General features: G+C 39.8%; 1 protein-coding gene across 1 annotated transcript; it reads right to left on the reverse strand.

Annotated features, from left to right (window-relative positions):
• Positions 1-611: 611 nt before the first annotated feature.
• Positions 612-27,550, reverse strand: gad2 (glutamate decarboxylase 2). The gene is made up of 16 exons (XM_047349569.1): positions 26,851-27,550; positions 26,547-26,609; positions 26,262-26,408; positions 25,419-25,652; positions 24,002-24,092; positions 23,219-23,331; positions 20,118-20,233; positions 19,656-19,735; positions 15,830-15,884; positions 15,530-15,646; positions 11,032-11,096; positions 10,867-10,945; positions 10,637-10,786; positions 9,168-9,275; positions 7,801-7,890; positions 612-6,146 (listed from the first exon to the last, which is right to left on the reverse strand). The coding sequence occupies exons 1-16, from the start codon at positions 26,924-26,926 to the stop codon at positions 5,973-5,975; spliced, it is 1,758 nt and encodes a 585-aa protein (XP_047205525.1). The 5' UTR covers positions 26,927-27,550; the 3' UTR covers positions 612-5,972.

A 27,550-nucleotide genomic window follows, 5' to 3' on the forward strand; every position in this document is an offset into this window, starting at 1 on the left:
CTTTGATTTAAACCATTCTCCCATAGCTGGGGTAGGGCAGTATGTCCAGTCTCCAGCCCCTAACAGGTTTTCTTCCAGGATTTTCCTGTATTTAGCCCAATCCATCATCTCTGACCAGCTTAAATCCTATATCACAATGCTGCCACCACCATGTTTTACCATGGGGATGGTTCAGAGTTATATGCAGTCTTAGTTTTCTGGAATATTGTTTTATACCTTAATTTTGCTTTAACTTCTTAATCACTGATTTCTCTGCTCTGTTCCTTGGTTTTTTCACTAAGGTTCTCTAACAAACGTCTGAGACCTCCACAGAACAGCTGGATTCATACAGAAATTAAATCACACACAGGTTGACTATATTTACTTCTTAGGTGACACGCGAAGGGATCCGGTTGCCCTGGATTTTATTTTGTGGTAACTTCCCTGCACTTCATAATTATGCACCACTCTGTGTAGCTTTATCACATAAAATCCCAATAAGTTCCTAACATGACAGATTGTGAAAAACTTCAAGCCTACAAGCACTTTTCCAAATCAGTGTAAGAAACAGAAGCAGTGCACGAACTTTGATCTCTGAAAATATAAGGAATTGAATGGCACACATTCACAAGTGTTATCTTGGTTATATTTATTTCTTCTTCTTTCCTTAGAGTAACATATAATTTAGGACAAATGCATCTTTGAAAGCCAGTACAGCAGTTTGCAGAGTACATGATTAGAAACTGCACCATATTTACTGAGTGTATCTCCTCTTTGAGAACTATATCTGTCCTCATAAAACAAAGAAAAGAAAACCATTTAACCTAAACAAGAAACCAGGGTCTGTTTTTCTTCTTTCTTTCTGTATTTTGAACCTACTACATCCCACAGGGTTAACCTACCATTTCAGACACAAAAACAGAGCAACATCAGGTAGCCGAGACACATTAAGAGGAAACCACGAAGACACTGCTACCAGAGGGCGAAAGCAGAAGGAGAAAGATAGAAAAGGTCATAAAGGTGCAGAGCAGAGTAAAGCTTTCAGAAAGACATGCTGAAAGACTACATTTATATATATATATATGTATATAAGACACTGAAAGCAGCGACAGTCTTCAAGCAGAAAGAGGGAAAAGAGAGAAAGTCAGATCAAGCTCGGAGAGGAATACGATGCGAAGCGAGGTCGGCATGCTTGCAGCACAGAGAGACTTTACAGGAAGGCCAAGACACAGAGATTACATGTAAAGGCTAGAGCGACAGTGCACTAATCTACAAGCTAAGCTATATATATTCGTATATGTAGGACACTTAGGCTAATTACAGGAGCTATACATACAGTAAACATATATGCACGTAGATAAATAGGAGACTGCACATGAAACAAGCTGGAAAGGCAAGGAATCGCATGCACATGCAAGGGAAGCAAGTGTAGCAGCAGCAAGAGCAGCAAGAAGAACAAGCAGAGGTGGGACCCAGTCACAAGTCATCTTTCCACTCAAGTCTCAAGTCAAGAACCAAATAAAGCCATGCCAGTCCCAAGTTGAGGCCAAAGTTAACAAAGTGCAAGTCATGAATTAAGTTCCAAGTCGAGTGCAATCTTAAAGCAAGTCTCGAGTGAAGACATGTACGTCCACAGTCAAGTCCAAAGTTAAGATGTGGAAGACCCGAGATCAAAACCCAAAACCCAAGTTGAGTCCTGGATCAAGACCTTCTATAATATTTTGGTGGAGAGTGCAGTTTTATCTGCAGTCATCTGTTGGGGTAGCAGCTGTCCGAGGCTGAGAGTTAGGAAAGCTAAGCAAACTGATAAAGCAGGCTGGTTCTGTTCGAGAGACTGATCTGCTCAAAGAAGGATGCTTGATCAAATAGAAGCATATAGACAATCCTGAGCATCCTGTTCACAACACAGTACCTCACAAACAGAGCATCTTCAATCAGAAGCTTCTTTGCATCAGCTGCAACACAGCATCCTGCCCAGAGCCATACACACTTATTAATGTTTGAAGAAACGTGGATACTGAGATCGTCCAGCATGTAATTTCCCTTTTAGATTAATTATCACTAAATTAAATTGACTTAAAGTCTAGTAAAAAGACTTAAATCCAGTTGAAGTCATGAGTCAAGTGTGTTAAAGTCCTAGTTTTCTGCCTATTTGATCAAGTCTGAAGTCTTTAGATTTGTAACTTGCGTTCAAGCGATGTGACCAGAGTCCACACCCCTGTGAAAAAGTATCTGGCTTTTTAAACTCACCACAGTGAGATTAGTTGGTGAGAATCTGATGTTGTCTCTGTCACAGTGTGCACAACAGTTCCACTTTGGGAGTGGAAACAAATTCTGTCCAGAAGCTTTACTATGCCTACAAAATTAAATTAAATGTCCTTATTTCAAACAGACCCTTAATTCCTTTCACATTCAGACCAAAGAGCATCAGTTACATTTTTTAGAGAATCTTTTTAAACATTAAATCATAAACAACCATTAGACATTGCACATTATTAAGATCATATACTCTAAAGTGCACAACCTTCTCCCCCCTTTTTTCGGGAGGAAAACTAGACAATACTCAAAAATCTTTACTAAGGCAACACAGTTACAAACACACTAAGGTACACGTCGGCACATACAGTCAAGTATCACTTGTGCACAGAAAAACACGGAGTTTCAGAGTCAAAAAATGGCTTTGCATATTCATTTAAAACCCAAACAGCAGAGTTTCACACCTCCTAATGAGATATTTCAAGGGGAAATCTGTCCGTTCTCTTTAAAGCCAGTCCCTGAAACAAGTTGTCCTTGAAACAGCTAGAAGAGTCACATACATACACACACACAGTGAAAATTAAAGCCTTTTGGGCTGACAAGATGAAAATACAGGGCATCTATATCAGATATAGAGAAAATATGAACAACTTTACCTCACAAATAGTCTCTGGTTATATGTCTTATATACACATATGTATACACAAAAGATATGTACTTAGGACATCTTGAAGTAGTATTTACAGTCTATGTTTAAAAGTGATTGTTCAGTGAACGACCGCGTTGAGCAAATTGTGCTTTTCTACCTCAGTGTAATGAAAATGCTACAAAACTCTGCTTTTTTAAACAATATCAATTAGAGTTCACATTTCAACAGCTAACCCTGCCTACAATAAGCATGCTTTTATACAGATTATTTTTATTACCTAAAATTATCATGTGCTTGGTTTGAAAACATGAATATCTTTTGTAAACGTGCGCTGATATTTTACCGTTTCTTTCACGATTTTGCAAGATATGTAGATTGGACCCTTAAATATTGCTTGTGAATGAATACAGAAGGAATCTCAGTTGCAGTGCTCCTTGAGTTGCTGCCTCCTCTCCACAATAATTTAGTGCAAGTAATGTTTGGTGTTCAGCAGATCTGTTAAAGTACCTAAATCTGAACAAAACAGTAATAATTTTATTATTGTCCTGCAAGAGATTTAAGGTAATTCTGCTTATAGTTTTGTTATTAAGTGCTAAACATAAGGGAGAGATGTCAAAATGACGGTTCTGGAGATTTGCCACTTTACAGGTAGAGATAACAGTTTATACAAATTAAAGTAATTTGGTTTCGAACTAGTTATATTTATACACAAACAGCTTGACAGAAGCCCTGTGAATTTAATAAAACATTAACTTTTTTAAATAAACTCCAACTTTTATTCTCAGTTGAAGGAAAATGTGATAAAAGTGCGACTTAGAAACAGGTTAAGTAAATAAATGGTGTGGAATCACCGGGTTCAAAGGATTGCTGAGGCTCGTTTCATTTTTTCGCTGTACCTTCTGTTTCTAAATGTTTAGCATTTGTTTTTGTATATATATGGTTAGATTCTTGCTTTTTCTACAGTTTTGACCATAGATTAAGCAACAAGAGTATCTTTTTTATCAATCATCAGTTAATAATGGAAGCCTAATTATTGGGGGGAGAAAAGCATAAACTGACATTTTAATTTTTAGATTTTTCATTTTAAATTAACAATATAGTTACCAGCGTATGCAGGACCAATGAACATCATGTGCAGAGTCTAATGCCCAAACATAGTAAATAGTTTGTTACACTATGAGAAGTTCTTGGAGACGTTTATTACGACATTGATGGAAATGGCAGCAGCTAAACCTAAGTGCAATCAACAATGACTTGCAAAACCCTTTCATAAAAAGAGCAAAACCATGTATTTGGATACATTCAAATACATGAAAATTTTCTATCACTGCTAAGCTCTAATAAAACTTATTCTACAGTTATCTATTGGGACTACCTTTTTAACCACCTGTTTAAACTTTTGTCATTTCATTGATCAACTGATTGGTTGTTCCCACCTTTATTTAGAGTCCCAGTTTAAAAAGCTGCCATTATAAGATTGATCAAAATTGTATTCCTTGGCTTTAACCTTCTAGTTTTAAGAACTCTACGATACTGTATGTAGTAATGGCTGACATTGAGCTATTTTTTGTTTCTTTAGGCCAACTCTCTTGTGAATAAGCAGGGCCAGTATTTCTATTTTTACACTCTATTAAGAACTACCTATGACCTTGTCCTAACTAAGATGGATATTTCTTTAAAACAGACATTTTATGATGCACCGTCTACATGAAAACCCCATTTTTGTGAAGAAACACTGATCATTGACAAAAAAAAAAAACCTTTTTGGTGAAGAATACAGGACAACTAACTACATAACAGCCTACTCTGCATAAGCCCACCAGTACTATAAGCATCAAACAGTGCTAAACATTAAAATGACTGCTGCTGCCAAAATCCAGGACAACTTGGGTAAATTTGCCCTCTCTCCGTTTTTTACCCCATTTTGACCCCACGTGTTGCCGTTACATTTCAACCTACTTCCATTTCATACCTTTATTTAATCAGTGCAGTTATTTTTCCTGGTACTTGAATATTTTGGTCAATTATGGATGTAAATAATCGACACATCCCTAAATCTTATTTTCTCTATATTATATATTGCACTCAATTTCTATTGATTGTTGCTCTATTACCTATCTGTGCCAGTCGACTCTTAATGGAATATTACTGATTATGATCAAATCAAAATAACTATGAGTGACCTTCTGCAGGTAAATATTAGTTATTGGAATTGTATTTTGTACAGTAGGGTATGAGTAGATGAATAAGATTTACTTTAAATCATCAGTTATCAAAGCAAGTGCGAAATGAATTGAAGCATGGTTGGTACGAAACATCTTATGGCAGACGACTCTAAGTAAGATGGCAACGAATCAACCCAAACTGCAAAACTACTAGAGGATGAGGGGTCAAAATGACCTTTACCCTCTTCGCTCCACTGAGGAACTTATAAAAATGTCAAAGTAAAAGAAGGGGCTAAAGTTTTGGTGGAATGATTAGCCATAGTAAGAATATCATCCAATACATTTTTATGGGTAATTCAGCAGTTTCTGGATCTTGTGTTTTCATCTCATCTGTTTTTTCAAAACACATCCACAGCAGTGTTGTCGAGGTTAAAATTGAAATGTTCTCTGGACTCTATGCCCAGTTGTACGGGCAGTTAATTAAGCTGAGGTAAAGTGAAGTGCTTTTTTTGTTTAAAATGTAAAATATTACGATAGAACACAACAACATTTGGCACTTAACAACAAACTCTGCGAATGAGAAATGATCCAAAAACGGCAGATCTTCCTCACCGACTTATTGCACAAGCATTTCATAGCACAAAAAAGTACATATAAAGTCACAATGATCACACTAATCTTGCGGCGACTACACCATAAGAAAGGCAGACAGAAGCACTTTTACACAGCGCTGGACCAAGTCAGTCCACAGAAAAAGCTGCAGTACATTTGATAATATATCTGTAGTTTTTTTTTTCTTAAATATACTCTTAAATATTAGACTTTACAGGAAAAAAGAGAAAAGAAAATGGTTACCGGTACATTCATGACAAACATTTCATCCATCAACGGGGAAAGTACAGGAGGATTTGGTGAGAGGAGTCTTATAGATCGTGGCCGAGTCGCTCGATTTCCTCGATGAGGAAGTCAATGTCCTCGAAGGTAGCAGCAGGGTTGGAGATCACCATGCGGAAGAAGTTCACCTTGTCCCCTTGTGGCTGGTAGCTAACCATGGTTGTGCCGTACTCCATCATCCTGGCTTTTATGACTGGGGCCACCTGAAAACAGACAGATTAGAACAAAAAAATGACTGGGTCCTTCACCAATCTCTTCAATATACATACACTATGTTCCCAGAGGTATTGGGTTATAAACCTCTGGACTCACACGAACCTGACTGACGACCTGTTTTTGATGCAGACTTTAGCGAAATGCAGGCCACCAACAGTTATACCAGCTTCAACTCTATGGGATGGCTTTCCACGAAGTGTAGGAGTGTGTTTATGGGAGTTTCTGACCTTCAGGGAGAGCCTTTGTAAGGTCATGCAGTAGATGATCAGGTAAAGGAAGATGCCCCTCTCATTCCCTTTGTCAAGCTTTTGCAGGAATTTTTGATTTTCTTTAAGACCTGACTTTCAGAGACTGTTCATCTGCTGTATATACAGTAGTTTTTAGAGCTCAGATTATTCATTTTGTCCTCTACCCAACATTTCAGATTTGTTTTTAATGAATACTCCAAACAACATGCAGTGCTGGTCAGTTACAGAGGCTGGAGAGATAAAGCATCACAATGCACAGATCCAAAGGTTTCTGGCACAATTCCACCTACTTCCAAGGTGCATGGAGAACAAAAAGGGTCTGGTAATTTGAGTGGGTCAGCAAAGCTTGAAGTACTGACAAAGCAACTTTACTAAGAGACAAGCACTTTTTGGCTTGTAGTTTTTATCAGAATGGTTGGAAACTTTTAGACAGTACTGTAGGAGTTTTTGTCACCAAGAATGTGACTAAAGTCATTGCATTGTCAAACACGGGTTCTGTTTCAGGTTAGCAAAAATAAAGGTGACTGTAGAATATCATTAATGGCTGGTGCATGTGATTTTATTGATTTTATAGTACACTATAAATAATACTGCTGCTTTACTACCTGAAAGGTTTGAGTTTATTTTGGCTCTTCTAACTCTACAGTAAAGCAGGAACCACAGAGTTGAAGCCAAAGGTTTAGACCCAAGGTTTGTTTAAATCATCAGATTTCAGTTTGCTAGAATCAGATGAATCTTTTGCAGGTGTGCTGTCACAGTTAGCAAGACCCCATCATAAAGTAATCAACTTGCTGCCGATTTCCTTCAAAAATCCTTCTTTTGACAGTTTTCCAGTTTTTCTCATCAGAATAAATCATTAAGGCCGAGCAGAGACAAAGACAAAACTCCTCCATTTCAGGTTTTCTCCTTAAAGCCCTAATCGTTTAAAGTTACGTCATCCCTCGAGTCACAAAGTCTGCAGAAAAGAGCAGAGTTGGCAAAAGAGTCCGTCCACTGACGCAGGGTCTTGTTTGATTTCAACAGAACATTAGGTAAGGAAACCCCTGCGTGTGCAGAATTATTGCAAAGATCGCAACAATTTGAGGCTGGAGGATTCAGAAAAGGAGGAGAAGCAGAGTGATCTCTGTATGGTGGAAACATATACCATCTGTCTCCCCTCATTGCCAATTAGTCGTCCCTGCTGCTTCTTTCCTAGCCAACCTCCGTTTAAAGATTATCACAGGTTACTATTCCTCATGTGGACTGCAAAGTGTTTTCTAATGTTGGGTCTTACCCGTCCCTAATCATCAGGATGTGTGATTGTGGCTGTGGACATGAGTGACAGGCTTGTTGGGCTTGCAGAAGGTGTGCTGGGCAGATATCGCAGCCTGGCCTCTTATCTCAGCTCACCCACCTTGTGTAAGCACTTCTTCTTCTCCTCTTTGTCCTCCATGTAGCGGATCCCAGGAGGGAGGTACCAGAAGCAGACGTTGGTGTGCTGAGGCTGAGGGGACACACAGGTAGAAAAACAAAAAAGGCATAAACTGATTATTATGGAATAATAATAAAAACACAGACAAAGTAAAGAATGGACCTTCAGATAACGGGATACAGAATACAAAAAAGTGAGGAAGCTGATCAATTTAGTATCGAAAACGTTTTCTCTTATTTATCCAAACCTGAAAAATATCTAAACCAACATTTTGTGCTAATCCAGGTTTCTCCAGACTGTGGAGGAACCCTGTTTATCCTTTCAGAACTGGATGGCCGTTTCATGCTGTCAAGCGTGGCACAAACTGTTATTAGGTTTTAAGGGCATGGGGACCATTCGGTTTGGGTGACTTTTTTTCCATTAATAAATGTAATCATCATTTTAAAAAAAGTTTTTTGTATTTACCTAGGTTATTATTTATGATAGTAAAATTAGTTTTGATCATCTAAAACACTGAAATGTGACAAAAACCAACAACAATCTACAAGTACTTTCCTGTTTTTCTTAGCATAACTGTATCTTCACTTATGCAGTATAAAATATTACTACAGCGGCTTTAAAATAAAAATCAAACTCGATTTTGATGAGTGTGTTCCCAGCATCTGATAGGTAGAACCACTCTTTGTTCCCTCAGAGCTCCTAACTGCTCCACTTTTTGGCCGCTGACTTACTGACAGAGTGCATTCGAGTGGAAAAGCATTCATTACCGACAGCAGAACCAACCATGCAGACCAGCCTCATTTACACAGCTGGGCTGGTCCAGTTTGATACACTATCAGCCTCAGATTGATCTAATGGCTCACTGGGGGGGCAGCGTCAAACTAACACCTGGGTCATTGCCCAAAGGATCAGGCTTTTCCTGATCACACCCTCATGCTATTAGTCTCGTTTGAGGCTCAGTGGGCAAACAAAAAGTCTTGCAACATTACAGAGCCTCCATTATGAATGACTCTGGGTGTCCAAAATGCAATTTATGCAGTTTTTCAAAGAGCTTCAACTTAAAAACCTCCGTCACCCACACATATGTTTGTGTCATAGTTTAGCTTTCAGACAGCATGCTATTCATATGGATATCAGCAATTACAGGCTCTTATGCTATTCATTAAACATAATAGCAGCACATTATACCGCAGGCTAGAAGTAACAATGGCACCCATCCAACACAAAGCTAGAGCCCTCTATGTGCCAATCAAGTCACCCGGAATGACACTGTGCGAAAATCGAGCAACATGGACCAGTGGTTGCTAATTTTCCTTTGGTTGTCAGGCTGCAGCTGAACATGGACTTACTTTCCCATCGAAGACCATCTCGTATCCTTCTCTGTCTTTGATCTTGTTGTACAGGTACTCGGACAGCTCCAAGCACTTGTCGATTTGAGCTTCGAAGCCTATAGTGCCCTGTTGGGGAGAAGATTTGGATATGTGAGGTTTTCTGCTCAGTGAAGCATTTGGCCAAACCGTCTTTCAAGTGTTTTTACCACCCCATGAATGTTTTTATATATTTTATCAAGGAACCATTACTAACTTCAAAGATTATTATTTTTGGTGTTTTCAGGTGAAAGACAACACAAAGTACAGCATAATTATGGAGTGGAAAAAACATCATGCATAGTTTTAACATTTTTTTTACTATTTAAAATCTAAAAAGTGTGCTGTGTACATAAATACGTATGTATGTATGTATGTATGTGTGTGTGTGTGTGTGTGTGTGTGTTCTTGTACTTGGTGCTGAGTGAGAACCATTTTTCGTATTTTTATCGCAAAGTGAGGACATTTTGACAAAGTGAGGACATTTTCCTGCTCCTCACTTTTTCAAATTCCGTTCTTAGGACAGGGGTTAGGTTTAGGACTAGGGTATGAATTGAGTTATTGTTAGGGTTAGGTATTAACTAGTTAGGGTTAGGGTTAGTGTGAGGGTCAGGGTTAGGCACTAAAAATCAAGGAAAATGAATGGAAGTCAATGGAAGTAACCAAAAAGTCCTCATAAAGATAGTAAAACACAGATGTGTGTGTATGTATGTATGTACATACCCTAACCCAAAATCATTTATGGCTGTCATAGATCTTGATTGAAAATTATTTACATTTAACCAAGAAGTTTCTTTCTGATAGGTGACAGGCACCTCTCCAAAGATACAACTTCAAAATAATCAATCCGCTTGTATTTACATTTCCATGGATTACCTTTCTAAGTAATCCACTGAAAGACCTTTACTGGCGTTACAGCAATCAAATCCTTTGTATAACTGCCGACATGCCGACATGATTTATGGTTTCTTTGGTGATGAGCTCCAGGTCTTTGCGGCTGGAAGCCCTCATTGCCATCGCCCTTATCTTTTGCTCCATCACATCATATTTGATTTTAATTTGTTTTAGGTCACTTTGCATTGTTTTTTTTTTTTTCATTGCTTAATAAATGACATTACTATTCATGTTATATTACAATTATAGTATTATTCTTGCAAATCATGCCTTGTGTCTGTTGTTACCCCTATAAATACTCTTGCAAGGCACTTTTATTATTATTATTATTGTAGCTCTCCACTTTTGAAAGTCCACCCCCTTCACACCATTACATTAAAACGTTTAAGATACTATTCTAGCTTTTGGTTTTGATATGACAAGGAGGTGGATTAACATTTTAGTAGTATTTCAGAAAAACAGCCATAATAACTACCTGAAAAAAGTTATTATAATCTATTTATTAATGAGTAAAGTGTAATTTTTAAATGCTTGTGTTGCAATAACAGACCCCCCACCTTAGCTCTCCACATGAGCCACAGCTTAAAGATGTCCACGTGGCGTCCACACTGCAGCGCTTTATCTCCGGTGTCATAGGAAAGGTCGTAGTGTTTGTCCTGCTGGAAGAGGTAGCAGGCATGCATCTGGTTGCAGCTCTGCATTAAACCCTGCAAAGTCAAATCCAACAGGTTTCAGCAACACCCTGAGTAACAGGAACAGCGCAGTCAAAGTAATCTGGAAAAGATACCTCCTCTCTAACGAGCAGGGCAGAACACTGCAGAGGAACGGACATCATTTTGTGAGGGTTCCAGGTCACAGAGTTGGCCCTGCAGTCAATAAAATGCACAGTTAGTCATCGTAAACTCTCAGAGAATTTCACATGTTGGTAGCCGGAAAAAAAAGAGACAGTCACCTCTCAACACCGTCCAATTTCCACCTGTGTCTCCTGGACATGAGCAGACTGCCTCCCCACGCTCCCTGTTACAAAGCACACAGACAGAGCCCCCTCATTTGGCAATAAAAACAAGCAGCAAAATGTTAATAAAATCAGTCCTGTAGCTACACTTTCTTCCTTTCGTCCCATATACAGAGCAGTCACTCATCATCGACATGAATATTGCTAATTTGTCAGTCAAACATTTGTTTCCCCCATCTTTTTCCTAATTGGAATTTTTATACAATGAGCAATTTCAATGATACTGAAAAAGAAGATTTGGGTGCAACACAGGTTCATAATGATACATACTGACTCAGAAACACATAATTCTCAATGATCTCTAGATAAATACCCCTTAACAAGTGAGACCTCGACCGCATGCTTTCTGTCACCGTCAACAGGCTTCTGGCAAAATTCAGACTGGATATCTGATCCTTCTTACCTGGAATAGGTAGAGTTCATTTAAACCAACCCGGCTTTAGACCCATTTTCTTAAGATTTTGGTAATCTGCTTGCTTCATTCATTTGAAAAATGGTTTTGATGTGCATTTGGGGTCTTTTCCTGTTGGCACACTTGATTATGTCTTAAAGCTGTTGATTTGAGATTAAGTTGGTGAGTTTAGAGGTACTTCACCTGGTTAAATATTTAATCTACTTTGTGCAATTCACCAGTTTCCCTTGGAAGCAAAACGACCCCAAAGCGTGATATAGCCGCCACCATGCTAATGGCTGGTACAGTATTCTTAGTTATAAATGCCACACCTTAACTCCTCCAAACCTACTTTATATTATTGTGAGCAAATACAGGGGTTGGACAATGAAACTGAAACACCTGGTTTTAGACCACAATAATTTATTAGTAGGATGTAGGGCCTCCTTTTGCGGCCAATACAGCGTCAATTCGTCTTGGGAATGACATATACAAGTCCTGCACAGTGGTCAGAGGGATTTTAAGCCATTCTTCTTGCAGGATAGTGGCAAGGTCACTACGTGATACTGGTGGAGGAAAACGTTTCCTGACTCGCTCCTCCAAAACACCCCAAAGTGGCTCAATAATATTTAGATCTGGTGACTGTGCAGGCCATGGGAGATGTTCAACTTCACTTTCATGTTCATCAAACCAATCTTTCACCAGTCTTGTTGTGTGTATTGGTGCATTGTCATCCTGATACACGGCACCACCTTCAGGACACAATGTTTGAACCATTGGATGGACATGGTCCTTAAGAATGGTTCGGTAGTCCTTGGCAGTGACGTGTCCATCTAGCACAAGTATTGGGCCAAGGGAATGCCATGATATGGCAGCCCAAACCATCACTGATCCACCCCAATGCTTCACTCTGGGCATGCAACAGTCTGGGTGGTACGCTTCTTTGGGGCTTCTCCACACCGTAACTCTCCCGGATGTGGGGAAAACAGTAAAGGTGGACTCATCAGAGAACAATACATGTTTCACATTGTCCACAGCCCAAGATTTGCACTCCTTGCACCATTGAAACCGACATTTGGCATTGGCATGAGTGACCAAAGGTTTGGCTATAGCAGCCCGGCCGTGTATATTGACCCTGTGGAGCTCCCGACGGACAGTTCTGGTGGAAACAGGAGAGTTGAGGTGCACATTTAATTCTGCTGTGATTTGGGCAGCCGTGGTTTTATGTTTTTTGGATACAATCCGGGTTAGCACCCGAACATCCCTTTCAGACAACTTCCTCTTGCGTCCACAGTTAATCCTGTTGGATGTGGTTCGTCCTTCTTGGTGGTATGCTGACATTACCCTGGATACTGTGGCTCTTGATACATCACAAAGACTTGCTGTATGGGTCACGGATGCGCCAGCAAGACGTGCACCAACAATTTGTCCTCTTTTGAACTCTGGTATGTCACCCATAATGTTATGTGCATTTCAATATTTTGAGCAAAACTGTGCTCTTACCCTGCTAATTGAACCTTCACACTCTGCTCTTACTGGTGCAATGTGCAATCAATGAAGACTGGCTACCAGGCTGGTCCAATTTAGCCATGAAACCTCCCACACTAAAATGACAGGTGTTTCAGTTTCATTGTCCAACCCCTGTAGGTCAGTCTCTGTCTCTGTCTGTCTCTGTGACAGAATTTTTCCTTCATTACTTAGACCAGTGTTGTCCAAAGTCAGCCTGCAAGGGCCAGTGTCCTGCATGCTTCAGTGTATTCACAACAGGAAGGTTCTTTGATTCACTTATTTGATCCGGACCAAAATAAAAAATGTTTTTGTTTGGTGCGATTCGCTCTCACATTGTACATTGCAACTGGACTGTAACTTGTAAACAAAGCCATGTATGTGACCATCGTTGCTCCCATTGGACAGAAATGACAGAGGCGGGATCCAACACAGACCTGGAAATGGAGGAAAACTATCATAGAAGTAAAGCTCTCTGCATTTCTGCTCTGCATATTTCTCAGTTATTACAGCTCCAAAATCGGTGAGTGTCACAAGCGGCTCATTCAACGCAGGTTTCGCAACGTTCTATTTCAAATTTCTGAACGGCGTCAGCAAATGCATGATGCAAACTGAAAGAGAGGATGTGCTCTGCGTGTCCTGACCCACAACATGCTGGTAGCAGCGTTGCTAAGCAACGGACGGATGATCAGGTGTGACTTCAGTACAACGTTTACTTTTGCTACCGGCTATGGTGGCTTGTTAAGTCCAAAGAAATGCATGTTTTCTGTGGTTGGGTCGGATTGTGGCCGGTTCGTATTCACACCAGAAGCAAACCGCACCAGAGTTCGTTTATCAGCTGACCGAGGCCACTTCAAATAGTGGGTCTGGTTGTTAGGTCTAGACAAGGGGGGGAACCAAACTCTGGCCCGTTTAAACCGGACCAAACGTAGCATGTATGAATACACCCTTAGATGTTTCTCTGTTTCAGCACACCTGAATCAAGGAATTGGTAGCATGTTCCTGGAGAACTTGATAACATGCTAAGGAGCTAATTTAGCCATTTGAATCAGCTGTGTTGGAGCAACAACATATCTAAAACATGCAGGACACCGGGCTTCGAGGACTGACTTTGGACATCTATGAATCAGACGGTCGATGTGGGCATTGTTGCAAATATCAGTCGAGTTTGAAGTTGTTGGTATTGGACACAGGGAGATCTTTCTTGCTCAGCACCCTCTTAGTTCATGGCTACCCAAAGTTGTTTCAACAGTTAATGACAAGTTTGAAAATTAGTGGATCCTGTGTTGTTCATATCCTTTCATTACAGGGTCAGGTGGTGGTGTTTGAAACTTGGACATAAGTAGGTGTCTTACTGAGCAAAGAGCCCAAACACAAAAAAACCGGAAAGGATAAAGCATGAAAACGTTTGGATTAAACATAGACACTAAGTCCGTGTTAGAAAATCCACCATCTTAAATGAAATTCATCACTTCTGCAAAGAAGAGTGGTCAAATGTCCAGCCAGAATTATGCCGGAAGATTGTTGATGGACCCAAAAAGTGTGAGGTTTCTCTACAATGTGTTTATTTATCCAAAAATCAATGGGGGTAAATGTATAGAAAATGACTTAGAGCAAATACATTCAAACATTTGCACCTAATTCCAATTTTTAAACACTACTGAAGCTATTTGATGTGTAATAACTGCATCCTATGAAAAAGAAATGGCAAATGCATTATTAAAAAACAAAAATGAATCGCACCAGTGCCTTTGATAAATGTACATTCAGATGGAATCACACCAAGAACATCTTGACAATCGCTCTTGCATATAATCTTATTTTCTGACATTTTCAAGGCCAAACCACTGATGAAAAAAGGATTGTGAAAAATGTATTGCTTAGTATCATTTTCCTTGATGGTCTTTATTTGACAATTTCCCAGATATTTTTTCTTACTCTTTACTCTTACTCTGTCCTATTTGTAAACATCGGAAGCTTTCTAGGTAATAAACTGCATTCTAAGAAGCTGTTTAGAGGAATATATGATTTACAAGCATCGTAAATGCTAGGAGTTGAGCACATAAGCACACGCAACAGCAATATAATTCATAGCCTCGCGATTCACAAAGAATGCTATTTTTTTTTTATAGTCACAAAATGATTGACAAGACCATTTGTGTCTCCTAATAGAGGTATCCCCTGTCAGGACTACTTCACCTCCATTAACAGATAGAGTTCCTTGCAATGAGGGCGCTCGTGATGGCGAAGTCAGGGGGAGGAGATGATTTACAGCCTCTGCTCCAGTTTTTCTAATCTCCAGTGTTAGAGAGGAAACGGCTGGGTGCCTATCTGGGTCAACCGCAAGCAGACGGACATAATAGATTTGTCCGACTCCACATTGAGCTGTGTGGTTCTGCATGTGCTTTAACTAAAGTCATCTCCCGAGAACAGACACTGCGTCACAGATGTGTGAGGGTCCAAAAGCAATCAGCTAGGAAATGGGTCTCTGAGATTACAGAACATTTTAACATTCAAAAGCACATTTGTTCGACTCACATCCACATGAAACCAGATGTTGTACTTTCTGCAGATGTCGGAAATGGCGATGAGGGGGTCAAAGGCTCCGTACACAGTTGTCCCAGCTGTTGCGCTTACAAAGAAAGGTACGAACCCCTGAGGTGGAGAGGACAAACGCACACAGCTCACAGAGTGGCTTGTTGTAACAATGTGTTCAAATCTCTCTCATCATTGTCATCATCATTATTATCAGGGTTGTTTCAATCCAGCAAATCCCATGAAACCAATGGCGTATGAAGTTGTAGCCATCTATTTATAGCAGCAAAGTGAATGTGTTACCTTCTGTTTTGCCTCCAGTATTCTCCTCTCAAGGTCAGCGGGGATCAGTTTCCCACTGCACAGGAGAAACAGGCTTTAGATGCTGTTTGGGTTTACAGACACACCAAGCACTGATGTTCTATATGTGCAAAAATACCAACTTAACATGTGAATTTGAACAGTAAAGATACAGTTGCATGCAAAAGTATTTATACCAATAAATTATTTTATTTTGCAGAATTTGAAGTCCTTTTTCATCCACTTAGGAGTTAAAATAGATGCTTCTCCTATTTTAGGTCTTATGACCACATCAATGGTGTAGGAAAATCATCTCAGACGTCTCTCTGAGATTAAACCTCTTCTTTCTAGGCACGCCTTGGAATCAGTATCCATGGTTTTATATCCTCCCGGTTGGATTATTGCAATTCTCTTTTAACAGGAATTAGCCAGGTCATTCTGTCACGCCTTCAACATGTACAAAGAAATGATAGCAGATCCCTCTGGTGTTAGCCTCTTTGTATTAGCTGCCTTTTTATTTCAGGATAAATTCCCTAAATGGCCTAGCGGCAGCATATTTGTCCGGCCTTCTGCGTTCTTAAGCCTTTTTTCGTTTCCACAGGTGAGCTGACCAGATGCTGGTGGTTCCTAAATCACAGATGAAATCGAGAGGTGATCTGGCTCCAAAAGCCACATAAGACAAGCTCCCTCAGTTGATGTTTTTAAATCGCACTTAAAAACACACTTTTCTTTTTTGGCTTTAAACACAGTGTGAATCTAACACACACTGCATCCATGTAGGCATTTGATTGCGTTCCCCATGACAGCCTGTGGGGGGTGTTCCGTGAATATGAGATCGGGGGTCCGTTCATACGGGCTATTCGGTCTCTATACAGGCAGTGTGAGAGTCTGGTTCGCAGGGTGAGGGTTGGACTTCGCCAGGGCTGCCCACTGTAACCAATTCTCTTCACAAATTTTAAGGACAGAGTTTTTCGGTGCAGCCAAGGGGCAGAAGGTGTCAGGTTCAGTGACCTCAGGATTCCTTCTCTGTTATTTGCAGATGATGTAGTCCTGTTAGCGTTATCATGCCGTGATCTCTAGTTCTTAGTGGAGCAGCTGAGTTTGAAGCAGCTTGGATGAGGATCAGTACTTTCAAATCTGAGGCCATGGTCCTCAGTAGGAAAAGTGTGCACTGTTCTCTCTGGGTGGGAGACAAGGTGCTGCCTCAAGTGGATGAGTTTAAGTATCTCGGGGTCTTGTTCATGAGTGATGAAAGAAAGGAGCGTGAAATTGACAGATGGATCGGAGAAGCTTCTGTATTTCGTACTCTGTGCCGGTCTGTTGTGGTGAAGACAGAGCTGAGCTGTAAGGCAAGCACCAGTCAGTCTAAGTTCCTATCCTCACACATGGTCATGAACTTTAGGTAGTGACCGAAAGAATAAGATTGTGGTTACCGTTGGTCAAAATGAGTTCTCTCTGCAGGGTAGCTGGGCTCTCCCTTAGAGATAAGGTAAGAAATTCAGCTATCCGGAAGCCAGTTCAGGTGGTTCAGGCATCTGGTAAAGATGCCCCCTGGATGACTCCCTAGGGAGGTGTTCCGGGCATGACCCACTTGGAAGAGACCTTGAGGAAGACCTAGGACATGCTGGAGAGACTATGGGCCTGATCTTCAAAGATCCCAAATAGCGGGTGCTAATTTGCGTGTACTATAAATAAATTGCATGTGCAATAGATAACAGGTGCAAAACAGGTGCATATGGCCCTATTTAAATGAGGGAATTGCGTGTGCCACTGGCTGGAACAAGAGGAAAAGCAAACAGATCCTCTGCTGTGTTGCTAGAAATATGCGGGGATTGTTTTGCTGTATTATTATAAATGATCCAGTTGCTGATTGTTTACTTCTGTTCCATTCGACCCTTGCTTTTCTGGACTGTTACAGTTAGTTAACTTTTGTTGTGCTACTCACAGCAGGTTTGTCATCTGCCCTAACGAGATTGTTTCTCTTATCTTGCACGACGTAATTCGCAACAAATTGGCCAATCAGTATTAACAATACAAAAGACAAATATGTCTGTTAATTAATTTGTCTCCTTGATCTTTTAATTTTTACCGGGTTCTGTTGTTTTTTTTTTTTTGAGAGTATATGTTTGAGGAATTCGGGGTTTATCATAAACAGCCACAATTTTTAAGCCTGAACGTAATATTAGCAACACAAAACTAGATTGTTGTAGGAGCTGGCAATCTGTTTGTTATAGCTTTGCTAATTTTAAAACATAGCGTCACATAACTGTCCTGTAAAAGAGTTAAATTGAACATTTATGTACATAAAAATAAATTACTTTCCAATGATTTTACTGAAATTGATTTGTTTGTTTTCCCAGTATTTTAACGGTATACAATGTGTTTGATTGTTTAAATAGTTTTTTGGTGACACAAAATAAGTTTTTACTGCATAAACCATACCCTCCCCTGGCACATGTTCACATTTAAACAACGGAATCAAACTGATCCAGTTCTGATTGCCCTGCAATGACTTAACATTATTGTCAATAATGCAATGTTTTGTTTACTGACTAGGTTAAAGCATACAGTATTTGTCCCCACATGGAAAAGATGCCTTAAAATGGTGCAGACATTTTTGCGTCCCAGTTAGCACCTGCATTTCAAACGTGCCAAATCCACATGCAAAAATTGTGCCGGCAAACCGTTTCAGGCTTTAAAAATCGCATTGCAGCTGGTAAGGGATGACATTTGCATAGCCTCCTCCAATGAATTTGCGTGTTTGGATCATTATCATATGTTTTATTTATTAATGAAGGCAGACACACTAAAAAGTTTGTGCCCGCAGTTCTGCTGATTTTGCACACGCAATCCGATTATTACCTCGTTTGTAGATCAGCTTTGCTGATGCAAACAGGTTTGCGTGCAGTTTTGTACATGCAAATCTTTTGAAGATCAGGCCCTGATCTATAAGTCTCTCGGCTGGCCTGGGAACGCCTTGGAGTTCTCTCAGAAGAACTGAAAGAGGTGGCTGTTAAAAGAGAGGTCTTGGCTTCTTTACTCAAGCTGCTGCCCTTGTGACCTGACCCCAGAACAAGCAGAAGATTATAGATGATCTTGTGTTTTATCTATTGTGCAGTCCTTTGGTCAACCATGTGTTGATATGGTCAACCATGTCATATTATACCAGGTGCTAAATAAATAAACATGGTATGGCATTATATGGTGTGGTAATTACAACCACTAACTTTAGTATTTTATTGGTAGTTTTCATGATAAGCCAACAAAAAAAATACTCTGATATCCCTAAATAAAATCAAGTTCAACTAATTACCTACAGAAGCCATAACAATTTGCCACAAGACATTGGGGACAGCAAACATATCGCAGAAAGAGACCAATGTTAGACAACATGCAAAATGCTATGTGTGGCGATAAACTAAAGTTGTAAAAGGTGACACAAGTTAGAGGCAGCGTCATGCTGTGGGAAGGTTTTTGTCTAACAAGAATAGAGTTGACAGGAAGATAGATGGCGCTAAATACAAGGCAATCTTGGAAGAGGCTGCAGAAGACTGGAGACAAGGGCGAAGGTTCATGTAGGTTCAACAAACCGCACTACAAAGGCTGAGAATTTCAACTCTGCACCTATTTCTTCCAAGAAGTCATTAACTTCCAGTCTGAGTTTTTATTTGACAGATTTTACCTGTTTAATAAATCTCTAATAAATGTTCCTAAGAAACAATTTGTGGAAAACTGTGAAAATAAAAACACATTCCCAGTGATAATAGTGATAAAGAGGTACACATTTGCAAGGCAAATTTTCATGCAATCCTTGAGTAAATGCATTTACCATTCATCTGCTTTGATGCAGATCACGCTTTCGGTTCCAATGCCAAGAGCAGCCGCTCCTTTTTTGATGGAAAAATGGCTCTGTGAGATGACAGAAACACAGCCGAATGAGCTCCCAGACCACAAGAGGTAGAATAAATCTGTGAAAACCTACTCATGATGACATATTTGTGTGTCATTTAATGGCTTTTGTGCTCACAGCATCTTTCAAACGCCCTTTAAAGATGAAGGAGGTGACATATAAAGTGACAGATGCACTCCCCACCTTGTGACCTTCTCTGTTTGCTAAACATAATGTTAGCTTAGGGCCAGAGGTGTAAGGATGGTACATAGTTGCTTTGTAAAAAAGTGCATGAAGAAAAGCTGCAGCTAAGATGAGAGCTGGATTGGAAAATCTGACATTTGGTTTAAAGGAACAGTGTTGACTGTTCAATGCAGCGAGGGCATTTATCTGAGTCTTTACATGTTCAGATGTGAAGGCCGCTAGTCTGGGAACAGACGACATTCCTTTCTCCTTCACTTCGGGGAACATCTTGAAGCGGGCCAGCAGCATCGCATACATGTTAGAAATAGCCCCACCTAGAGGACAGACAGACAAAATTGATGCAGGGTTTCCAGCTGAGACAAAGGGAAAAGCATCTATGTTTTCTTCCATTAAAGTATGCTTATTACTTGCACAAATATTCAACCTTCTCATGTTTTATCACTTTACAACCACCAACTGCAATGTATTATATAGAGATTTTATGACATAAAGTGGTGCTTAACTGAAGTGGAATGAAAATCATCCATGGTTTTCATGTTTTGAAATAAAATAAAAAACTGAAAAGTGTGTCGTGTTTGTATTCGATTCGTTGTAGAACCGCCTTTTGGTGCAATTACAGCTGTCTTTTGTAAATTTTCTCAACCAGCTTTTACACAACTACAGACGTTATCTGCTTATTCATCTTTGCACAACAGCTCAGGCACAGATTGGGTAGACACCATCTGTGAACAGCATTTATTTAAGTCTTGCCACAGGTTTTCAAACAGATTTAGGGCTAGACTTTGACTGAGAAGGTGAATCTTGGTTTGTCTGTTGTGTTAATTGGTCTTCATTGTTACGCTGTTTGTTCAGCAATGTTCTTTAATAAACCTCAAAGGCCTTCAACAGTTAGGTTGATACTGAAATTAAATTACACACGGGTGGACTCCATTTACTAATTTCTTTGGACAGTTGATATTTACATACATTGTGTAAAAAGACATCATTTCTTTCATTATATGCCAGGATGACCAAAATTATTTGCATTTGCTTAATGCCAAAATAATTAATAAGACAATTTTTTTACTTTCATTAAAATTATAAGAGTACATACCCTAAGATATGCTTTCACAAAATCTGAGAAAGCCAAGATGATGATGTCATAGTTTTGACAGCTTCTGAATCTTAATTCACTACATTTGAGACAAATTGTGGCAGACCTGTGGATGTATTTTAAGGTAACACCCCAAGAAAAATCATGGGGAAAAGCAAAAGAAGTCAGCCAAGTTACCAGGAAAAGAACAACGAACCTCCACAGGTTTGCTTCATCCTTGGGTTCAGTTTATCAGATACCTGAAGGTTCCAAGTTTATATAGTATAGACACCAATGTCAAGACATCATCACATTCAGGAAGGAAACGGGTTCTGTGTTGCAGAAATTAATGGGTTTAGATGTAAAACGTGTGAATCAACTCCAGAACAAAAGAAAAAGACCTTGTAAAGATGCTGGCTGAAGCTGGTAAGAGGTGTCACAGTGAAACAAGTCCTGTATCACCATAGATTAAAACGCCACTTAGAGAGGAAGAAGCCATTACCCCAAAAGCAACATGAAAGGTTGGATTATAGTTTACCAGTGCACACAGGTATGCACAAGTACAGGTACAGGTACAAGTATCTAAATTCTTCAAGACATGTCCTGTATTATGATAAAACAAAAATTAAAGTCTGCTAACACCACTGCTACATTTGGAGGAGAAGTTTGGAAGTCTGCAAGTCTAAGAACACCATGCCAGAAGTATGGAGGTGTGAACATCATTCCCTGTGGGACATTTGCTAAAGAAATAGATAGCATCATGAGGAAAGAACATGCTGAAATATTGAAGTGACATCTCACGACATCAGCCAGGAAGGTAAAGATTGACTATAAGTGTTTTTTTTTACGGACAAAGACCCAAACCACACAACCAAATTAGTTACAAAATGGCTCAAGGTCAAGGTTTCAGAGTGGCCATCAAAAGACCTAAAAGCCTGATTAAGTTCCGTCAGGAGGAATGGGCCAAAATACTAGCAAATGAGTGTGAGATGTTTTTGGTATCAAAAATATCTGACCTTAAGTCATAAAGTTTAAAAGGCAATTCTACCAAATATGAAGGAAATTCTGCTAAAACATGCCACATTTAGTCTGATTTCATGTCAGGAAGTGAGAAAAAAGGTAATGTGTGTGTTTATGCAGATTAGATAGTCTATGCTTGAAATAAACAAATACATAAAGAAACACAAACACAGACCTAGGTTAGGTGACTTCTGAAGGCAGTTGGATGCACTGGATTTTATTTAGAGGTATCAGAGTTAAGAGGGCCAAATATAAATACACGTCACACTTTTCAGATTTTGTGAGGAACATTTTTCATTGTTTAGACCATTGTCGCAAATATACTTCAAAGCACTTTCAGTCCTAATGCAGGCCGGTTGAGGCATAATTCACACATCAAGAATCATATTAGAAGCACTTTGCCTCATCTAGTGGACAGAGTTTTTCTAAAATATGCATAATTTCGCCAATTTACATATGAAATTCCTACATTTGCATCTATTGAATGTACGATTTTTAAATGAACAACCTCTTCTTAATGTAGAATATTGACAGCAAATACATAATATTTATTTTTTTATTTATTTTGATATACTAATCCACATTAATTGTAAATAAATTCAGGCAGTAAGGGGTTACCAACTCTCATTCCACTTAACAATTATGCTCTACTTTGTGTTCGTCTACTGCATAAAATCTCAATAAAATATTCTAATGTTTGTGGCTGTAACTTATAATATTGTAATATATCATATAGGTTAAAGTTGTTAAACAAATCCTAAGACAAATTGAGCTGTTGTTATTTGTACCTAAATTTTAAAGTAAATTATGATGTAAATAAACTTTTCAGGCCTCTTCGGTTTTCGAATGCCGCCCCAAGAGTAATACTGGCACCTTCTGGGCCCTATACAACTCTTTGGATGCACTCTGGTATTTAAATGAAATTTAAACACAGCAAAGTAAATCTCCCGTTTAGAGAACAATCTGAGTGAACGGAGTGATGTGACAGCTCTCAGTGCCAGTAACAGGGCTTCATCATCAAACTTCATCACGTGTCACCATAGTGTGAGGGTGAGGAGGGGGCTTGTGCATGATAATAATAAAAAATGATTTCATGCTAATTGCCCTTGAAACTGGTTCCATTTGTATCATCAAAATGCAAATTGACACATTACAACACAAACAGCGGGGTCCATTCCACGTCAAAAGAAGGGGGGTGGGCACATACCGGGCGAGAAAATGCCGTCTCCTCGCCCGTCCGACCAGCCAATGATCTCCCTCATCTTCTTCAGGGTGACGTACTCCAGCAGCACAAACACGGGAGCCACCTCATAGGTGAACCTGCGTCACACAGGATGGTTATAAAAATGTGGTGCAATTATGACTCATCACCAAAAGAAATTACAAGGGACTGCCTGTAATTTTGGGAGGAATTTTCTTAATTTTGCAAGCTCTGTGTTAAAAAGAAATCTGAAGAAAAGGGGATATTTGTTCTTTGCCATTTTTTTTTTCTAAGGAAAGTTTTTACTATAGCACAAATATGTGTGGTTCAGGAATTGTATAATTTGACCTGAAAACTACATTTTTCTATTCTTTTTTTTAGCAATAAGTGGTACAATGGTCTGAAGAGCAGCCTTATTTTGCAAACCGTCGCACCTCCCAGAGCCAAAGACTTTATCACCCTCAAAACACACATCCAGAATTAGCTTCTGATTAGTCCGTATTTAATTTCAGAGCTAATTTTCTTCCCTTGAATCCCCTTGAGGATCAGAGGTGAAGGGGAGGGAATAAAAGGCAGAGTTGGGAGGGGTAAAAAAAGGGTGAAACGGAGTGATGTTGTTGGTGGTGGAGGGGTCTTTCATTTGTCATGACTGGGTAAAAAAAAAGCTGCTATCAGCCCCTGCAGACGAAGAGCACAGTGCAGATGGATCCAGCAGGAAATGGAAATTCATTGTCATCACCGTCGTTATCAGCACTCTGAATCATGCTGAGGGAGGCCACATATACTCACATGTTGGTGTTGGCCGTGGATGTCAGCCAATCAGCAGCCAGACCAACCATGTCTAATCCTGTGGAGAGCTGATTGAAGTACCTGGGGTGGGCTGGAAGAGGGGAAGGAGAAGGAGAGAAAAAAAAACATGAGACGGGAGGAAGAGGAATGCAATTTAAAAGATTTTGTGAAGCAAACTGCGCAAAAAGGAGCACAACTGTCATTTTCAGAAATGCTTTAATTACAGAGCAGGAATGGAGATGCAGAGAGGCTTTATAAATAATCAGTGGAAGTTATGAAAACATTCACTGGTGCAGAGGGTGGTGTTGGGATTTATTAAAGGATCAACACACCCAACATTTGCACCAATGTTTCATAATCAAGCATGCTCTTTAACGAGACAGGAAGCGCTTCTGTTTTGTCTCATTCACCCACATCCACATGCACATTCTGTCATTTCAAATCAATATTAAAGCATTGATTGCAATAGCTTTTTGCTGTAAGGATACTTAAAATTAATAACATCGAAACCAAGATAGTACTGCTGCATGCATCAAAATAAGCTATAAAGCCATTATTACATGATCAAAACAGGCAATATTCTTTATTTAAGGGTTCTGAAAGGTGTCTGATGCTGCCTCTGTAAATGTCCTCCCGCCTGTGTCACTCAGCAGAGAATAATGGACGTGGCCTATGAAGCCTGATTATTAGCCTATTATCTGCCGCCCGCTGAACCAGATTTACTGCGCCGCCGCATTTATCGGTCTGGTGGCCATGCAGCAGCAAGAGGAGGAGGAGGAGGAGGAGGAAGAGGAGGAGGAGGAGGTAGAGGAGGATACCATTAAAAAAAGGAGGACAACTTGCATGTTGACTCTAGTTCCATCATCATCTTTTTTTATGCAACGATATTTATTCTACGTTCTCTGAAGACATTTTTGGGAAAAAGCTGCTAGAAATAAATAAATAAACAACATACAAAAAAAAAACTAAATGAAATATGAAAATAAACATTTTCCAGACATTAATACAAAATGAACATCCCTTCCAAAAAGATTTTATTTAGAAAATCATGTTGTTTATTATTGCTCATTATTTTAAGTGTTCCAATAGGATAATTTATCGACGTATATCAAAACCAAGCAGCTTCAGGAATTTCATACAGAGCGGAACAATTTGCGGCTTCAATAAATAAATAAAGAAAACAACAGATTTACTTATTGATACTGTATTACATCATTTCTTTTTATAGTTATTGTTTACATTTTAATCCAGATTATTATTGTAAATTCTTTCAGTCGGATTGTGGGCCTACATTCAAAACCAATCAGCTTCAAGAACCTGAAATAAACAATCTGCGCATTTAGTTGATTTTTAATGGTTTCAGGTGCAGCGTAAAAATAATCAAAATGAATATATAAAATGAAATAAAGCCGCTCACCTGTTTTTATAGCGTATTTGAGAGTTGCGCGGCAGCTGATCAAGATGTCATCCAACGCGGCCGGCTCGTCCTGCAGCTCCCAGTTGTTGAGCTGCAGCAGCTCGTTGGGATAATGAAAATCGATCACTTTCGTTTCCCGGTCGAAGGACTCGACTATGTAGGCCAGTAAAATATCCACGACCTCCTGCAGGAAGGTCATCGTTTTGGTGTCTCCGTCCATGGCAGGTAGCAGGTCTGAGAGCAATGGGAAATATACAAATTCATTTAGAGGGGAAGAACATTTTATTTTCAAATATGATGAGAGGTTGGACGGACAAAAATCCAGACTTCAAGCGGGATTTTATTATTCATTATTTCTGTGAAAATCTGACGTATATGTTTAATTTTTTACAGGTCATAACAATGAAAGATTAAAAGAGTGTATGCTTCGTCTGACATCTCACAGGTGATGTAGGTGAAGGTGACCTTTCAGAAAAAAAGTTAAAAAACAAAACAATAAAATATGTAAACATATACATCTTATTCTATTTGTCAGAACAGGCACATTATTTGTTTATTTGTTATTATTAACTAAATATAAAATGTGTCACCTGCCATTAAACGATACATAGGCCTGAGGAAAAGTTTTCTAAAAATAAAAGGCATTTTTTTCTAAACGTTCTAATTATTCTTTATTTTAATTAAGGTGAAAATGCCTTGATTTGAAGTAGTTGACTGATTAAAAGTTTTTCTTTAATTTAATTTATGATTTAATAAAAATATGACCTTTTTCATAATACAATTAAAAGATTACTCGTGCCCTCCTATTAAATGATGCCGTTTTGCAGCCCTTGCTGTTTATACCTGTTGAATAGAGGTCTGAGAAGCCCACATCGGTGCCTTTGGTGCAGGTGCAGGATTTGTTGCAGCCGCAGCTTCCCGCAGCAGTCTGCGGCGGTTGCTCGGCGGCCGGCTCGGCGGGTTTCTCCACCTCTCCGACATTTAGCAGCGCTTTGGTGAGGAACAAAAACATATCCTCAAATAATGCAAAAAAAAAACAACAACAACAAAAAAACAGCATGGAGATATGTTTAGCTTTCTACGAGATCATGCATAAGATAACTAACACCAGACTCGCTGCAGACGTACCACATAATTTTGATCCAAATCCTCCGGATAATTTCTGGGCAGCTGCTTGACACCAAGCCCTGGCTGGAAGACATATGAGAATGTGCACACTTCAGATTATTTCTTAAACTTCATTATAAAGATTCACACAAATGTGTTATATTCGATTAAAATGTGAGAAACAGAAGTCAAGGAAGCAGGCCTGTCTGCTTTTTGAGACAAAGCTTTGCAATTATTGTTGCTCGGCTCTCCGGAGGTTCCTGAGAAGCCCTCCTCCCCACCACACCCCCAAAAAAACCTCCACTAAGAATAAGACGCCACTCACGGGTACTGGGGCTCTGGCTCCCGGTGTTGGCCCCCGCATTATCCCCGCCGAGGGACCAGAAGCCGTGTGATGCCATTTGTCGCCGGTTGTTAGGAGCTGCAGGAGGCGCGGGGAGCAGGCGCAGTGCCCATCCACACGGAGCTGTTCACAGCCGCTGTGGTGCTGAATGTGACCAGGGAGCTCTCTGAGCGTCTGCAGCCGCGCATCCGAAACACCGCTCCGTGCGGCGGAGGAGAGCGTCAAAGACACGAAACACAAAGAGCGTCCACAAGTGCAGGAGGCATGGAGCTGCGTGTGCGCATAAAAATCCGCAAAAAACAAGCGCTTTTTCAGTGGGCGCAGATAAAAGCAGAACAGTCTGAGGAAGTTCTGAATGCATGAAATGTTTCTTGAAAGCCGTACACTTTTTTCTTTTCTTTTTTTTTTTTTTTTAACAAAAATTCAAACAAGGACGAAGAAAAACAAGTGTTGATGTGGAGAAAACCAACTATAGCTGTCGGTAAATATGCAACACACCAGCCATGCCGAAAATTTCACGTCAGCAAAGAAATCCCTGCGTGATTCAGGGTCATGACGAACTGCGTTGCGTCGTGCGTCGTGACTCCGTCCACCCCCAACATTTTGTCTCCCATGAGCGCCTAACTTACCCTCCGCACAGAATGCCAACTAATTGATCTGACCGGCAATTGCAGACCTATTT

Source organism: Girardinichthys multiradiatus, chromosome 21, assembly GCF_021462225.1.
Source record: "Girardinichthys multiradiatus isolate DD_20200921_A chromosome 21, DD_fGirMul_XY1, whole genome shotgun sequence".
Lineage (NCBI taxonomy): Eukaryota > Metazoa > Chordata > Actinopteri > Cyprinodontiformes > Goodeidae > Girardinichthys > Girardinichthys multiradiatus.